Source organism: Antennarius striatus, chromosome 22, assembly GCF_040054535.1.
Source record: "Antennarius striatus isolate MH-2024 chromosome 22, ASM4005453v1, whole genome shotgun sequence".
NCBI lineage: Eukaryota > Metazoa > Chordata > Actinopteri > Lophiiformes > Antennariidae > Antennarius > Antennarius striatus.
The window spans coordinates 13,291,672-13,310,041 of record NC_090797.1 but is presented as its reverse complement, the minus strand read 5'-3'; the positions used below and the strand labels follow the sequence as shown (position 1 = coordinate 13,310,041).

General features: G+C 42.3%; 1 protein-coding gene across 4 annotated transcripts in view; it reads right to left on the bottom strand.

Annotated features, from left to right (window-relative positions):
- Positions 1-17,378, bottom strand: part of scube1 (signal peptide, CUB domain, EGF-like 1) — a 96,948-nt gene extending 79,570 nt beyond the window's left edge. For all 4 annotated transcript variants that reach the window (XM_068307479.1, XM_068307480.1, XM_068307481.1 and 1 more), the window contains exons 1-3: positions 17,213-17,378; positions 14,573-14,695; positions 865-990 (exon numbers count right to left, since the gene is read on the bottom strand). In XM_068307479.1, coding sequence (XP_068163580.1) covers positions 865-990; positions 14,573-14,695; positions 17,213-17,300 — 337 coding nt within the window. In that variant the 5' untranslated portion in view covers positions 17,301-17,378. The remainder of the gene's footprint in view (positions 1-864; positions 991-14,572; positions 14,696-17,212) is intronic.
- Positions 17,379-18,370: the final 992 nt, after the last annotated feature.

Genomic DNA, 18,370 nt, shown 5'->3' with positions numbered 1-18,370 from the left:
TAATTAGTCTTTATTTACATTATTTCTTCCTATGGTTTTTGTGGTTCAACAGAATGCTTCATTCATTCATACTTTGACAATAAATGCCAAATGTGCTTGTTTGTGGTCACTATCAGCAATTAATCTTAAATTGACCTCACTCAGAATAAATAATATATTACACTACTGAGCTATGACTCAATGGAGTTGCATCCAGAAGGCTCTGACATCCTCGACATTTCATCTCTCTTATTGCAACATCACACAGTATATGGTTTTGGTTGACTGACTCATTTATTATGACATGTTCTTTATAATTGCTTTATTTACATACTGAAATGAGTTGAAAAAGAGACTGTGCTCACAAACATCTGACTCCAAACATGTATGTAGCAGATAAAGTTTGTTCATTCATCCTCATTACTACTACTACTTCTACTACTACTACTACTACTACTACTACTACTACTACTACTACTACTACTACTACTACTACTACTACTACCGCAAAAACAATGCAAACATGATAGACTTTTCACTCTACCCATGCTTAACTAGGCCTGTTTATTTATTTTTTTATTTCTATGCCTATTTATGATTTTCTATTTGTATATTCTTGATGGGTTATTTATTACTCTTTCTATTTGGTATTGGTACTACTTTATATGTGCTGGTGCTGGTTCTGTGTGCTTTTTCTGTGTTTTTGTGTATTCACTGTGCTGTGTGTAGTGCGAAGGAACCTCCTTAAGGGACAAATAAAGTCACTCTCTAGCCAAGTTCCATCTGGACTTCTGAATGTGGTCTCGGTGGTTGGATCGCACACAGATCCCTGAATGTTCTTTGAGCGTCTATTTCAGTTCTAATTCAATCACAGACTGTTCTTACCCAGGCAGTTGTGTCCGTCGTGGGCCAGCATGAATCCATCGTAGCAGGTGCACCTGTAGTTACCAGGTATGTTGATGCATTCATGGACGCAGCCCCCATTGTAGTCATTCTCACACTCGTCCATGTCTGGAAGAGAAAAGATTTGTCTTATTGAAATGTGAACTACATCTTTTTAACAGCAGTTTGTCATTAGTTGTGTTTCTGCCGCTGAAACCATTCACAGCCGGTGAATAGAAATAGAACCGGTGTCATCAATGCTCTTTATCTAGTGAGTGTTTTTGTTGTTGTAGTTGTGCTTCGGGACACCACCGCTAGATGGATACAACATCAGTCAGACTGGATCTCTTTCTTTACCACGTGTTGGAAATAACTTTTTTCACTCATGTGTACATTTGTTTTAGTTACATTTTAGTGTGTAAAGGCCCCTGGAACACAACCACAGGATACAAAGGGCCTGTAAGCATGCAATTAGATCACACTACATCAAACAGTACATGGGCAGGCAGAGTCACAGGCACCGACTTTCGGGGTGCGCCCCAATTGAGCAGCTTGTAGTAGGGACTGCGCCTTGCTCAGGGGTGCCTAGGCAGTGGCAGAGGGAGGTGAGCTGACACCTCCAACCGTCACCTCACACTCCAGAGGACTCGAACTACCGACGGCTGGGGCGATCTGTCTTCAAGACGTCTGCTCTACCGCTGAGCCACTGCCGCCCCGAAAATGGACGAGTCCAAATTTGATGGTGATCTTTGGAGGCCCCTGGATCCCACTTCAAAAATCAAAGAGCAACAACGATGATGATGATGATGATGATGATGATGATGATGATGATGATGATGATGATGATGATGTGCAGTATACAGTATACAGCGGATGCTTAGGAAGGGGAAAGCAGAGGCTCTGGAGTCAGGGTGTGGAGGGAGCCTCGAGTGTCAGCTTGTGTTTATCCATCATGGGAAGCACCCTTACCCCTACTGACCCCCACCTCCATGCTGAGCCAGCAAAGACTTTCACAGAAGCCGCTCACAAGTGGTTGCCATGCGGAGCCACTTAAACAAACAGTCCTCCCCCTCCGTGTGAACGGCAGGAGATGCACGAGGAAGCTGGGAGGACCCCAGCCCACATCCTCCTCATCCTCCTCCTGACGGACTGAAGACGACACAGCGCAGGTATGGACCGACTCTCTCTCTGTCTCTTCCTTGTGCCAAATAAGAAATTAAGTTTGATGAACGCAAAAAAGGTCCCTGAAGGACTTTGGTTCCTGTCCGTCCATCCTGCTCAACGTCTCTCCCGGGGTTCTCTTCCTGTCACCAAACATCCATGAATATATCATATAAATCAGTGTCAATCGCAAACAGTTTTTAATTCTAGGTTTTCTAATTTGAACAATAAGCATTTGAAATAATCATTTGAGCATCTCCCTACCTCTCAGTCTGTAATATTATTATTCAAACTGTCATTGTGGTTTTCTGATGTGTGTAGGAAATTTACGGCATTGGGCTGTGTGTAATTAAACTTTCCCAGCCGCTGATGTTGGGTAATCATTATGTTTGAAATAATCTCACACTCTTGACACTTTTATGGAGGATTCTTTTTTGATGGATTGAAGAAAAGCTGCTTAAGGGCTCCTGGTATATAAAGAACAAAAGCACTGACGGTCCGAAACATTTGCCTGACCACTGAGATCTCACTTCGCCAACAGTCTGTTGTCCGAAACAGAAGAATCTACTGGTCATTCTTCTGGTTGTCCGGGAAGTAGTCATGTTAAGGAAAAAACCTTTTAAATTCAGTGGCCCAAACAAACAAATAAAAGGAGAGTTTATATGTTAGAGGATTGTACTGTTGTTGAATTCTGATGTTGATGCTACTGATAATCCCAGCCAAACATCTACATGTATTCAGCTCTCCATTCATTTGTGCTGTGGCTGGAACCACACGGACAAAAGACAGCACGAGATTGGATTGAATCCGTTGCATATCAGAACAAATTCTGCATTATATTGGTTAAAAACCTTAAACCATATACTAAATTTCTAATGCACTGATTTAATTTTCTAAGACTTGGTCTGATTATAAAATATTCCTGAAAATTATTAAATGACTCTATTCATTTCAGATGTTTGTCATCAACCACAGCAAAAAAAAAAAAAAAAAAAAAAAAAAGCATGAATGGCGTTGACATTTTATTTGTAAATACTGCTATTACGTAAATTAGGCACAACAATGGACACAGGACGTGTTAAATATTGATATTAAAGTCTGGTTTGAATAAATCAAAAAATCAGGACACCGAGTGCAAATTCCTGCACTTTGTGTGCCTTCCAAAAAGTTTTTGTGGTAAATATTACCACTGAACATACTCCAGGCAACAATCATGGTTTTTCTTAAATATATTTTGGGTAAAAACATGGAAAAACATTGTTGTTAAAGCAGATCTTTATATGAAACTTTAGGTCCGACAGATCGACGGTGGATTACGGCATAATTTTTTTTCCACAACAATGTTGACTTTCCTGTGACTCCAGACTGTTTGTTTTGATCAAGTTCCACAGGAAGTGCTGGGAAAACTGTCGGTGACTCAGGTTACCAGGTTTGATCGATGGGTGGAGGCCGATGGGTCCAAGTGGGATTTGAGACGTCAGCATACAGCGGCGATGGACGACAGAGACACAAACAAACACACAGACATGGCTCTCAGCCTCTACATCCTGCGTGTGGATATAACCCAGACCTGGACACCGAACATATACAAACACTCATGCACAGGCACCGACTCCAGAGCATATGCAAATGTAAAAGTACACGCACGACACACGTGCATCGGTGCGGATGTGAGGATTTACAAGTTTACAAATACACACACACAGTTACAATAACACTTTCTGCAGATTTTGCAGAAATGCAAAAGACTTCCCTTCAGCTGATTTGTGTTAGGATTTGGGCTTAAGTGTGATCACTTTGAAAAAGTCCAAAAGTAGGAAAATGATCCTGTTGGTTGGTTGGTTGGTTGGTTGGTTGGTTGGTTGGTTGGTTGGTTGGACAAAAATATGACACAAAACAAATCAACGCTACATTCTGCACCATTATAACTGAAATGAACATTTCAGTGCATTTTGGGAAACTGCTTGAAAAACCATTCCAGCATCCTTCAAATTTTAAATAATGGTCACATCTGTGTAAGCCCAGTATCACAAGACAGGATCAATAACAGTGCTCTGATTTCAGTGCAGTAATATAACAATCATAAAAGAATTTAAAAGTGATGGATGAGAGCCTCTTACAAATAGGTCAAATATAGCTATAAAAAACTCAGCAAAATGACAGTGGACTAAAAGATCATGGGAATTGCGTATACAAACTCCTCACAGCCGTCGCTGCTCATCCTAAGAGGCATTTGCAACCAATTAGGGTGAACAGGAATGGGGTGCTGTTTGGGGGAAAAAGGTTGTTTGGACATTTTGCTGTTCTGCCAGCTTGGATGGCGTGGTTCTGCACAATGCGGAGCTTCCTATGTGCTCTGCTTTTCATCTGTCAGAGATGAAGAGAGAGCCGCAGGAGCATGAGGGGGAGAGAGCCTCTGTGCTGAGGGTGAATGAAAAGCAGCAGGTGATTAATTGGTGCCTGAATCGCTTCAAACAGGCTGACGGAGACTACATTCACATTAAGCCGGCTAAATCTGAAAACACTGCTACTTTTTGTTTTGCTTCCTTTCACGCTAACCTTTTTTTTTTTTTTTTTGGAAAAACCAAATGATAAAAAATGAAAAATCCAAATTGCAAGTAACAATAACTTTATTGAACAACTGTGCTGGCAGAGGAATCTAGGAAGGAATGTGACTTTACACCTGTCGAGCTCAGCGGGGACCAGATACTGCAATCGACCCTCTGAGAGTCCCTGCCTGAGGATATATAAGGACGTAACGTGACGCAGCGTGGAGGGTGAATGATGCAGAGCCAGTGTTTCTGCCCAACATTCAACAGCAACACTTTGACATGCAATTAATGAGAAAATTAGAGTCGGCACTATTTCCCCCTCATATATTACTATAACTAAAAAAGATAACGCTGCTATCACTTCCTCTCTCTTCTGAGTCTCTATTTTTTAGTGCAGTATATTCTTATTCAGTAACATGCATGAAGCACACTCCTCAAAATACCAAAAAAAAATCATTAGATGCGAGAACATGACAGTCAAGCCCTTATTTAACGCACATTTACCAAGGTAACCAATTTTCTACATATGACTCTGCTATTCATATGAAAATGAAGTCGGTTGGATCTTAGCATGGGCTCTGGTGATGGAAAGAGGTTCCGAAAGTGTGCATAGATGCATGTTTGCCAAAAAGATTAGATGGAGGTGGGAGAGGTTGGTGGTAGGAGGAGGAAGGTGCCTCGTGAGCCTCAAACTGTGCCACTTCCTGCCCCTGAGCTGTTGTTGACATCTGACAGCGGCGCAGCGACGGCTTCGGACCGGCTGCTGCTTCCGCTCGCATGCGCAATTGGAAATGTTTATGCTCCATGCCTCATCAAGTGAATTAGGCGCCTTCACCAACAGCCCCCCCCGTGCCCCCAACTGGACAGATGGACTGAAGGGTGGAGGGAGTGAAGGAGAAGATGATGGGGTTAGCAGATTTCTGTGAGCTAAATTCAAGTATCATGTAAATAATCTAGCCAAACCCCACATCAAAAGTGTAGCACCAATTGATTGATTGATCGATTGATCGATTGATTGATGGTTGCACCATGCTCACACATGTGGTGGCAGCGGTCCAGCTTGAGTAGTCTGCCTGAACTAGCTGGCAGGCTTTGTTCCATTAATACAAAATGAACAATCAAACAACAATCATGAACTTTAGCAAACAGAAAGTAGCGTTTATTATCAAGTTCAAAATTGTGAGAGTTACAGGAGCATCTTGTGGAAAAAATCTGCAGACCATAAAGGTTCCCGTAAGCACCAGATATCTAGCTGCTACCACCCACCAATCCATCCATCCATCCATCCATCCATCCATCCATCCATCTATCCATCCATCCACGGGTTTTTCTATCTCAGGTGGCAGAGGGGGGTACACCCTGGACGCATCGCCAAGGCATCACAGGGCTGATGCTATCGTCTTTTCTCATCTTTCGCTGGACTGATGTCCCTTTTAATTTTTTTTTTTTTTTTACATTTTTTTGAATGGTTGAATACACTCCCATTTATGGGTTCAATGGAAAGGAAACCACATTTTTACAGTATTTGGAAGGTAAAAAGAAAACATTATCCATACCACTATGATTTAACGCGACAGCCATTAAGCATTTGCCACAGTTTCTTCTGTATTACACAGTACAGTATAATACAGCTGGTGAACTCTCAGTACATGGGGTTTCATGTCAGTACTTTAATCAGGTGAGCATCTTGTAACACAGAATATGACTAGCACAAAGCAGAACATTGGGGCCAGGAGGAAAATTACTTTTCTAAAAAAAATCACACCATTGACCTTCACAGCTCCACTAAGCCTCAGCCTCCTTTTATATCTTTCACCCATATTCTGCTTCCACTGTCTGCTCAGAAGAAGAATAACAAGGACCTTCCATTGCGCTTCTTTATGCAGAATTGTGAGGCACAACAAAGGATTGGATTGAACAGAATGTGTTAAGGGGACTACAGTGTAGTTCTCCACCTGCTTCATACATAATTAGATTTTGCAGCCCAGATATCAAATCCAGGATTTCCTGCTGTACAGTATGAGGGGGTGAGACTTTTGTCTTTTTACAACACATCCAGCAATTACCCACATCCAAGCTGTGGATCAAAGCTCAATAGAACTGCAGGGACCCTCTGACCTCCCTCTGAGCTTTGCCTCATGGACATTTCCACCATTTGGTGGCAGACATTAAAAACCTACATGGAAGCATTTTAGAGATGATGAGAGGTCTATAATTCTTCTATATATAATATCAGAGCCTTGATGATTCTGACCTGCTCCGCTGAGCCAGAGTTTGAAAGAATGCACCAGTCAGAGAAAGAGAAGTGTACCAAAGAAACTAGGATAGTCTCACTTGTGTGAGTGAAGAGAGTTGTATGAGTCTGTAGCTAGCCAATGATGGAGCAGTTGGTGAATGACAGAGTTGAAGTGCCACAAAGGGAGGAATCAAGTAGAATCTAACCTCAACTATGAATGTATTACGCTTTCTGAAACTGGACTTGCATCCTTTTTTCTCTCTGATGTCTCAATTTACCTTAGCTTTAACCATGATACACCCATTCTTGAGTGGACAATGGCCTTGTTCGGACTCGTCACCTACAAACAAGATATCCAGATTGATATCGGATATCTCGTTTGTAATCTGAACAGTCCCATACCACATGAGATCCGATTTTTGCAGGACAGATTGAAGCCACATTCAAGAGGTAGTTTCATATCGGATATAGATAGATGCATCTCAGTTTCGACAGCTCCAAACACTCCAATCGGATATGGCGGACCGTTACGTCAGAGCAAGGTGCCAGATGGAAGAGTGTCGCGCATTACGGAGCGATAAAAAATGGAAGAAGTTGACAATGTCATAGATTTCTCCACCTCTACCAGACAGTGATATCACCAATACACTAAGGTAACAAAACTTCATGTTCATCATTGTTGTTGTTGGGTTGTTGTTGTTGCCGCCGTCACAATTATATTACCTCACACATTACACACACTGAACGATGCCGCCGCCCCAACGTCATTGCTACGGCAACCTGTCAGATTGGCCAATAATGTGGCCCAGTCTGAACAGAGCCAGATCGCATTTGGACACTTGCTAGAAACAGTGTGAACACTCAGCCCTAAAAATCGGATATGGAAGGATATCCGATATACCTGTAGTCTGAACGCAGCCTGTAAGTCTAAACCAGGGGTCTGCCACCCGCAGCTCTGGAGCCACATTTGTAATATGCGTCACACTCCCCAAAAACCGGTATATCCATGCCAAAACCCCATGCATTTTCCAAGACCAGATCGACCAAGACTGTCAAGAAGTATTTGCAACTCCAAGTGTTTTCTTTTCCATGGAACTTGGGTCCATATGGCTGATTTAGTGTTAAAGGTTGCCGATCGCTGGTCTGGATCCTTTGTATGTCCCAACATTAGCTGTTAGAGAGATATGAATGGTTGGGTTGTGTACATGTTTCTGTTTATCTTGATATGTTGTCATTAACAAACAAAAACCCCTCATACTTGGTTAAATATCTGGAACACCCCATCGAACTGGAAAAGTCTCTTGGATGAGAGACAAAACGTCTTCAAGCTTCTCCTACAATTCCTGTTGACTTCATTCAACACAGAGATCTACCATGATCTGACAGTCTCCACAGATATGACAAGTGTATGAGATTTTGACTGCTTTATGTATGTGACATTGTCCATTTGTGTATTATGTATGTGTTTTATTTAGAGTTGAATTTGTATTGCTGCCATTTGGTGAGGTCTCCCTTGTAAAAGAGGTTTCTGATTTCAATGGGACTTTCTTGTTTCAGAGAAAAGAAAGGGATGAGAGCAAAATCGAAAGCAACGAACTGAAAGAAGGACAAAATCAACTGAGAATGTCTTTGTGTTTGATGGACAGTTCGTCAGCAGTCAGGTGTTTTCCATCTGCATTGTCCATTAATTGTGCCCGTGTTTTTTGCATGGGGGGCAGTGTAGCTATAATTAAAGAAAGGACAGGCAAGACAAAGTAGAAACAACCTCTCCATTAATAGGATGTAACGTATTTAATGACCTCTCAGATGTCCAGTGACTCACTGCCTCTGCGTTGTACACGCATTATTACAACCTCATTTACCATCGGCAATTTTGTTGTTGTGGACACATGTGACTCTTCACTGCCATCTTGTGGCTTTACTGAACATAAAGGACGCATTATGTAACCAACTATAATGTTACAAGTGACACACAATCATCTATAACTCATCCAATTATAAAAACCATTAATAATGTCACAGGTCATATTGGAATAAAGGCAACAACCAAAAAATATCATTGGAATCACATTTTTTTGGTTTAACAGTCCTGAGAAAGACTTGACATTTTCGTTTTGTTGCTGAGACGGGTTTCTGCAGAATGCCAGCACTAATCTCCAAAAGTACACAGTATTCTCTGAAATGAACTTTGAAATAGAGCAGATTGTTCCTGATTCATTGCACATTATCTAATCATAACTCCTAACAATCAGCCTAGTAAAAAAGTGTACAACTCCATAGCAACAGTTTCACTAGATCTGTCCTTAAACAAGGGGTAATTCTGGCACTGTTTAGCACACACACACACACACACACACACTGAGGTAGATTTGACTGATGCACAGCTCCTCCCACATACTCTTCATTTGACAGCGCAGGGATAAAAGTTCACATTTTTCCAAAGGGAGCCGGCAGTATCAGCTTGTGGAAAAGTCTACATAGAAGGCAGCATTCATAAATGTCAGATCAGATTTCGCTTTAAAGGGAAGCATGTTCATCTGAGTCCTGTGAGGACACGATAGTGTTGGGAGCATTCAGCTAGGAGCTAACAAGGATGCCGCTGCATTCTGCTAAACTACCAAACACGCAGCAGGACAACATGGCCAGTCTTCTTCTAAAGTCACTGGGGTGCGACTCCAACCGTAACCAAAGCCCAAACGCAAGCCACAGTTTGTTCACTATGGAGCAACACAGTCTGCATCCCCACAAACCATCTGAATTACTTATTAATAATGGGATAATGTTGCCATCTCCAGAAAAAGAAGATTTTTCAAGCGTTCTTAGAGTTTAAAGACTCTCTCTCTCTGCAGTACACGTATCGTATGTTTGGCCTGAGCCAGCACATTCACTGTAGCTCTTGTTTTCAAGGTGGAAATCTACTTCTTTGTCTTCTTTGACAGTCTTCTTTGTGTTCAGTACCCAGAGTTGTGGTTTCTCTGCATTACACTTCCTCCGAACAAACTACAAACAGAAATTGGCACAATTTACTCTGAACTACAGAGCGTTTCATGAGAAAGATCTGCAAGACTGGACATAAGGTCAATCTCTAATGTTTCTTTGTCTGCTTTAGCCAATGTTCTTGATCCAAGACTGTAAATATTGACTATTTTCCAGTGCAGATGGATATAGCTGCACAATTAGCCCAAAGCAGCCTTACTTGTTTAGATAGACATTTGATAAATCTTAAGTATAAGAGGAGAAATGCTCTGTCATTGAGCAAGTCTCTCTGGAAGAGTCATTTCTCCCAAGACGGAAGCTGGAAACTGTGTTATCCAAGATCCATGACCCAAAACACCCTCCAATCATTTCATACTAAACCACTGCACCAAGCATTGCCATGTGCTGCAACACCTAATATGGGTTTAATGAGGCTGAACAAATGAATTCAAATTCTGCAGAGACACTCTGGATTGAGAATCGTTGGAGAATACACCCCCACAACACTCAATAGTTCATGTTTTTAAAACAGACATTTGCAAGACAAAGTCAGCAAAGGTCGTGGAAAGAAACAGACTCTGTTTAATGGTCACCATAAGGATTTAAAATGGAACAGACAATATGACAGATGGAGCTAGCAACGATTAGTCGGTAAGACAATTAAACAATTCAGTAACAATATTTTTCTATTTTGACGATGGCTTGCTGTTAAAGAAATGTCAAACATTTGCATGTTGCTCCTTTTCTCTGGCATTAATGAGTCCAACGGTGATTACATCTTTTATGAAATGGCTCAAGCTAGTTGTTACTTTGTATTTTGCACCTTGAATTTAAGCAGATTTAATCAGCCACTTGAGACTAAATGTGACAGAACGGGAGAGACTTTTTTTTTTATGATTAATTTGTCTGGAGGCTAAACATCCCACTCAGCTCATTATTTTTGATTAGCTGCACCTTTTGCTTTGTTGCTATTGACTTTGCACACTTCCTGCCAGCACATTCTGCCAAAACACACAATGAGACCTACAATTCTGAACATTCTAGTGTCACAATAAATAAAGTGCATGCATCCAAGTTTATGGAGGATGAACAACTTGATATAAAATCAGCTGATCTGGACACAAACCTGATAAGATGACAAGTGAGTGATAACAGTGTGGATAGATCATTCATTTCTGAGCCAACATAATCATGAGAATTGTGTAGTAACGCAACAAATCCTCAGATTAATGGAGTTTCTCACAATGTCGTACAAAACTGTTGAGTCAGGCGAAGCATATATGAAGTTATGTTCATGATAACAATGACCAGAGGGATGGAAAGAGAGAGAACAGGCGCTCTGCTGCTTCCAGGTGCTTCCAGGAATAGCAGGACCACTAATGGTGCTGGCTGGCAAAGTGGCTCGTAATGCCTGTTGATGGAAAACACAGCCAGCCAATTACAGCAGCCATATCTAATCACTAGGGTCAGGGGTCAAGTCTCGTCCACCATCTGTCTTCATTTGACGGGCCTGTCGTTAGCTGTTGGGGAGAGGAGTTCAATAGATCTGAGCACACAGTCGGGAGGAAAGGGAGTAGAGACAGAAGCACACAGATGCTGGATGTAGTGCGATGATGTCATGAAACACAGCTGACATTCAAGCTCCACTGAAGCTGAATGCAACACACAATCTGACACACACACACACACACACACTCAGAGAAACACACAACTGATTCAAATGCTGGCCTGGGTGAAGTGATGTAATAAAAAGATGCTGAAAGGTCTGTTCAGACGGCAGTTTTATGGGAGGAATTCATATCTGTGAGAAGCCGAATGTCCTGCTGTCTGCTATCAGAAGACAGAGGAGCCGTTTTATGAAGGACGCCTCCTTCAGACTGTGAACGTAATAAATTACCAACTGTATGGTAGATGGAAAAGACAACAGAGCTGGATGAATACACATTTAATAAAGAGTCGCTTCAACCGAAAATGAGACAACTTGTTTGTTCTACACCCAGTGTGAACGCATCGCATCCAAGCTGGTCCTCGGCTTTTTGAAGCACTATGCTAACTGGGGACCAGGGTGGGCTCAACCCACCCACACTTGTGTCCTGCCCACCTAATCAAAAGTGAAGACGAACTTACGTTCGTTCAGCCTATGATAAAGTTAGAAAATGACCTATCAGGATGATTCCTGGCTTGTCATTGGGTGGCCGGCAAAAAAACCCGCCTTAAAGTCATTCGGTCTTATTCTTTAAGACAAATAGATAGAAATAATCCAATAAAACAATAAACAATGCAAATCCAATAAAAATAACTAATATATTTTATTGTTTAAAAGGGAACGACACAGTGGCGAAGCAGAGAGAGCTGTTGCTTCACAGCAAGAAGGTCCTTGGTTCAATTCCACCTGGAGTTAGTATGTTCTCCCCGTTTCTCGTGGGTTCTCTCCAGGTTCTCCGGCTTCCTCCCACCACCAGAAACATACAGCGTAGATGAATCGGTTACTACAAATAGTTTGTAGGTTTGAATGTGAGCTTGAGTAGATCTCTGTCTTTCTGAGTTTTTGTTATGCTTAGGCTCAAACACTAGGAAGTTAGGTTTTTTGAAAAGATTGATGATTGACACCTTTCCACGGGAGGGAATCTCTGATCTCTTGAATGAAAGTTGTTTGTTAGATGGATCAGCAAAAACCGTAACCATATGACAGCTTAGGAATGAGACCGATCTCAGGTGTGCAAAAAAAAAAAAGTTCTTATCATATTGATGATCAAGTGTTCATTTTATTATGAGCTTGGTGTATACTGTGCCATAAACAGGGCCTGTAACATCATTATTGTGCCGGGATCGCTACATTGAAGGTGATGGGTAGTTTTGCAGTGTAATTTCTGTTTTAAGATAAAACAGCTCATATGTTAATGACATGTTAATAGCTTCTTATGGGTCAGAAGCCCTTTTATGTTACAGTTAGCAAAAAAAGAATTTCTTCTAAGCCATTTTTGTTTACTTCCAATCACCAAACCAACGGCAGGATGACGCCACCATTGGAAGTGGCTCCCAGACTTCTTACCCTCTCCCCAGTTTCATTTTCTCCTTAGCTGAGGCAGCTCACAACGGGTCTTTTAAATCTCCCGCTTCTTTGGAACATAATATAGTTAGCCAAATATGAGATTGATTTGCATTTTGCGAGGAGGAACAGTTCCATCGGGGTTCTTGAAAATTTGGAAGCTGTAAAAACAGACAGCTCGGCAAAGCTCCATCCGCTGATGAAGACCATTTGATAGGATCAGTAGCTCCAGAACAAGCTGTAAATCCACCCTGACGTTCTTCTGACATCTTCAAAGTTGCACGCAATGAAAAGTGCAGGATGAAATTAGATTTTTTAATTTTGCTTACAAGCACAACTCCAGTTTATTGGAACATATCTCTCTTGTTTATAGCCTCTTGTTGTCTGACTGCTAGCTTCCAATTTGATCTGCTTGCTCAGCCGTTCGTGCGTGAGTGGAATTCTGTCATAGCGAAGAAATAAAAGTAAAGAAACCAGAGTCACCGTTTAGTTTCATCAAACAAATGTGTTATCATTTAAACTACATGTATATTTATTTATAGCAAATCAATTTGTGTCTGAGTCTGTGTGTGTGTGTGTGGGGGGGGGGGGGTAGTGCAGCTCCAGCTGTGGTGTGCTTTGGGGCAGAAGTGAGTGGAGGTGTGAACACGCAGTCAGGTGCTGCCCTCACCTCACCTTAACACCCTCACCCAGTCCACTTCCTCCTCATTAATTATGGGGACCCTGTGGGGGGTAGTGTGAAGTGTGTGTTTGTGTGTGTGCGTGTGTGCATGCACGTGTGTGTGTGTGCATGTGTGCATATGCATGTCAAGCCAAGTCACCGTAGCCACAGCTGTCCACATTTAATCTAGATGTGTTTAACTGAAGGAAACCGTTTACACTTCGCTGCTACTGAAGGTACCAACGGAGAAAATGTGAAAAAGTACCAGAAGCTCTAGAGCATGAAAAGAGAGCTTGAAGAAGTGACAGAAGCCCTGCCCTCCCCACACACCTCTGCACACCTGCTCGACCCCCGGATCGCATCATGAATGCGTCACAATTGGGTTCACCACCATAAATCCTATTTCAGAACAATGTTTTGTTTGTTTTGTAAAATTCTCTCCTCCACATCTGACACTGTTGAGATGCTTGCCTCGGTCACATGACTACCTTCTTAAAGGGGTACATTAGAGGTAATGCATTCCGCTAACACAGAATACATCACCTCTAAATTGAAACACCCAAGCTACCAAAAACAAAAACAAAAAAAATTAATTGTCCATTATTTGTCCATTTGAAATTTCATTTCGTTTTGTTGTATTTATCCACTAGCTAGTTAGTTAGTTAGTCCCCCACTAAGACCAGAGCCACACTCAACCCATCCTGGATGTGGAAAAAAAAAATCAGCAAAACTGAGCAGAGAGGAAATAAAGTAAAACAAACCCTAATTTTCATTTCACAAAAGAGTGAATATCAACATTTTAAACTTTCTATCCATCAGAATTCATCACAGCCTGTTATTCTGACTACCTTTTCTATTCAATACCAGTATTTGCTGTATTTGCTGAATTTACAGCACAGCCAAATAGGCCTGACCCCCTGTGGATCTGGTCTTACATTCACACCCCTGCTGAGATTGTCCCATCGTTGATCAAGCTACCAATGGGATGTTAATGCTGGGTCAGAACAGGCTCAATGTCCCATCAGTCACCTCAACCCATCGATCTGTGGTGTGACGAAGCAGAAAAGGACGCTCACCCTCACACTGTTTGCCATCTCCCTTGTAGCCCGGTTTGCAGATGCAGTTGTAGGACTTGGGCGTGTTCTGGCAGAGGGCGTCGATGTGGCAGTCGTCCGAACCCTCTGCACATTCGTCTGCATCTGCACAAACAGAAGAACTCGTGAATGAGTGGATGGTGTGCGAGAAACCGATCAGGAGTGAGTTATCTAAAGACGACGTGTTCATTTCAGATAAATACACATATTGTATAGCTATGTAGCTGCTGTCTGCGCTGATCTTGAAACATGTGGTCACCTACGGGCTGAAGGAGTCTCTTCCTCTCTATACTCGGTTACCCTACTTCCCCTGCTCTCAGCCTACCGTTATAGTCTACTTTAGCTTCATTTAGTCAGACAGATCTCTGTTTTTATGTTTTTTGTTACAGCAAAACATCGATGGGGTTTGGTGGTGATGAACAAACAATTTGAATCCTTTACTGGAGCCTACAGGTGGAGCCTACAGGTGGAGCCTACAGGTGGAGCCTACAGGTGGAGCCTACAGGTGGAGCCTACAGGTGGAGCCTACAGGTGAAGCCTACAGAGGTATACCGGCTGACAGAGGAAGATGCAGAAACCTCAACTACGTTAACACACAGTAAACTCTGAGAGTGTGTGTAGCGACTGACCGACGGACGCGTGCTCCAGTTGTGTCCATGACTTCATCATCATCATCATCATCATCATCATCATCATCATCATCATCATCATCATCATCATCATCAGCATCTGCATCAGCATCAGCAGCAGAGAGAAGAAGCCGTCTGTGATGACATGACTTGTGATGACATGACACGGCAGAGGCCTACCTGCGCCATGGCAACCAATTTAACAATGCCGAGTTTAGTGAATTGTTTGTTTCTTAATAAAATCCACAAACATATCAAATGTATGTGGATTCATATTAAATGAATGTGAATTATTCAAATTCACATTCGCCATCTGTCTCGGACCTTTAGTGTGTGCTGTGGTGCTCTCATTTTTACCATATCAAACAAAAATGAATCACTTTTTCACACTTTAGAATGATTTTTGGGGAAATAACGCATTTATTATCTTTTACAGCTCAATTTCGGACCTTGAGCCGGATTGGGAAACAATAAATTATTTTTAAAACTGAGGGGAAAAAAAAAAAGTCACTGGGTAAGAATGATAAAAATGCTTTTTGGATGAAATGTTTGTTACAGAATCAGAAGTAAATAGTAAACATCACATAAACACATTCAGTCCTTATTTAGAATGATAAGAAGCAGCTCATTGACTCGGAATGAATTGAGGTTTTAATGAAATGACATCCCAGGACGTCCCCAGAACTGTTTACAGATCAGTCTGAAGATCAGCTCCCATGGCTCTGCAATTGATCAGGTTATTGATGAAGGAGCTGGTCACATCTGGGCAAAAAAATCCCAGGGGGGGGGTGTGAGGTGTTGGGGGGGGGGGCAACTCATTACATGCACTTCTCAGAGGGAGGGAGACCCACAGAGAGATATTTGAGTTTCTCCTGTCATGTCTATCATTCTGTAAACCGTGACACCATCACCCTGAGCATCAATCTGACTTTCTGACACACAAATGTCAATCAATGCATGAGAAAACTGGCTTTAAAATAAAAAAAATTAAAAAATAGAAATGTTTTACAGCAGTTCCGCAGGGATAGAGATCAAAAATCTATCCGCACATGCTTCATCCATTTCAAGAGGTTTAGAAATGCAGCAGAAGGGGAACACCTCCAGCTCCTCCTGCTGCTGCGCGGATCCCACAGCTCCCAGTTTGACAAAGCCCTCCCTACATGGTGGCTCACTGTCTCAATATTGACTCCTCATCCATTCACACCGCTGAAAGGCTTAACAATGTGCTCCTGCCCGGTCGATATTGGGTCCCTGCTGTCTGCCTGCCTGCCTGCCTCCCTGTTCCTCTGGGGACTTAGTCCGCCCTCCTGCCACCCCCTCCTGGAGACATATTAACGCGCAGCGCTTCCAGCGCCTCCCTCCAACCACACCGCCGGAGATAAGGTGCTTTCTGGCGGCTCCGACAGCTTCCAAAATCACCCCCCCTGAATGAATTGTGTGCACCATGTAAAGGAGAACCCGGACATCACTGTGCGCTCTCCCATTGAAAGTCACCTTTTACGCGCGGGGTACGCAAGTTCCAGCGGTCCGGGGACGCTGGTTCCCAAACTGGAAACCAGTTCATACGTCATAAATGTGTCCGATGGAAAGCTGGGATGTCTGGCCAAGTTTATATAAAGACTCTGACATTCAGTACTTTTGAAAAAAAAAAAAAAAGCCAAAATGAACGTACAAAAAAAAAAAGTCCAACAATTCAAAGTGAATGAGAAAACAGCGCGTAAAATGTGGATTTAACGCACAGTGGAGACAACGAACGTAAACAGTAACATGTCGTGTTATCTCGGAACACGTGTTAACAGATGACAGCGTTTTAAAGAGGCTTACTTTAAATATTTTAAGCTCTCCTCTGATATCACTCGTATATATTCCCAGCCGCTTTTTTTTTTTTTCCAGCCGCGTTTCCATCAGTTTTGCTCTCGCACCGGTGATCCACCGACATGTGCATTTAAAGGCTGACAATAGAGCGAGACGGAGAGGAAAGGGGAGCTCTTACCTGCGGGTCCGACATTCCCCATCACCCTGCAAGTATTTATGAGGAGGATAAACAAACAAACGTCCCGGGAAAAACAAGCGCTCCCCATGCTGACAGACGGTGTGAGGATTCAGCAGGGCTTTTCTGGGGTTTGGACTGCGTGTGTGTGTGTGTGTGTGTGTGTGTGTGTGTGTGTGTGTGTGTGTGTGTGTGTGTGTGTGTGTGTGTGTGTGTGTGTGTGTGTGTGTGTGTGCGTGCGTGCGTGTGTGTGTGATAGGAGAGGAGGAGGACCGCTCCGGCTGGACTGGGGGGGGGGGGGACTGTCTGATGCCTGTGATTGGCTTGTTTTTTACCGGCAGAGAAGAGAGGGTGACAGTTAACCATAGACCACATGAAAATAAAAAATATAATCAAAATCAAACCAATTCAAAAATATTAAAAGCTTCTTTTTTTTTACCATAGAAAACCCAAAGTTGGATTTGATGTAAAGGTCCTGACGCATAAAGTCCCAAATTGGAGAGGCCCCAAATGATTGAGTTCTCCGTCTTATATTCTCGGCTGACATTATTTCCCCTCTGGCTGTCTTAATATCCTTAAAAGTATCCAAAAGGAAAAAGAAACACCAACCCTGGTAACAGTCCGCTCTCTCTGATGTGGGGTCACAAAGGTCAGTTATGGAGGTGGCATCAATTTAAAAATAAAAAATAAAAAAACAACATCACTGAATGTCTATTTTATTTTATTTGAATAGATTTTGATGTTAAGATCCTCATTCACGTAATTCTGTTGTTTAAACTCTAAATATAAACTATAAAACAACTTTGTTGGCCCGTTTGTGTCCATTAAACTTCCCGAGACCCACAGACGGGATCGACGTAAGTTTGGCCGTATGAATGGAATTTAAGAAGCTCAGGCCCTAAAATGTGGCTATTAGTTCTTTGCTGGTCTCTGAACCGTTACAGGTTGTAAAGTTTAAGGATGCTGACATCTAGTGGCTCGACAGGAATGATTAATGATTCTCCCCCTACCTGCAAAGACTCCTGGGTGATCCAGACCTACGTTCCTGCATGAACACATAGATGCATCTGAGACACGATCATTCAGATCACATTCAGGACTCTGTGCGACATTTCTTCAGCTCTAATGTCATTCACAGATGATCAAGAAATACAAATTATC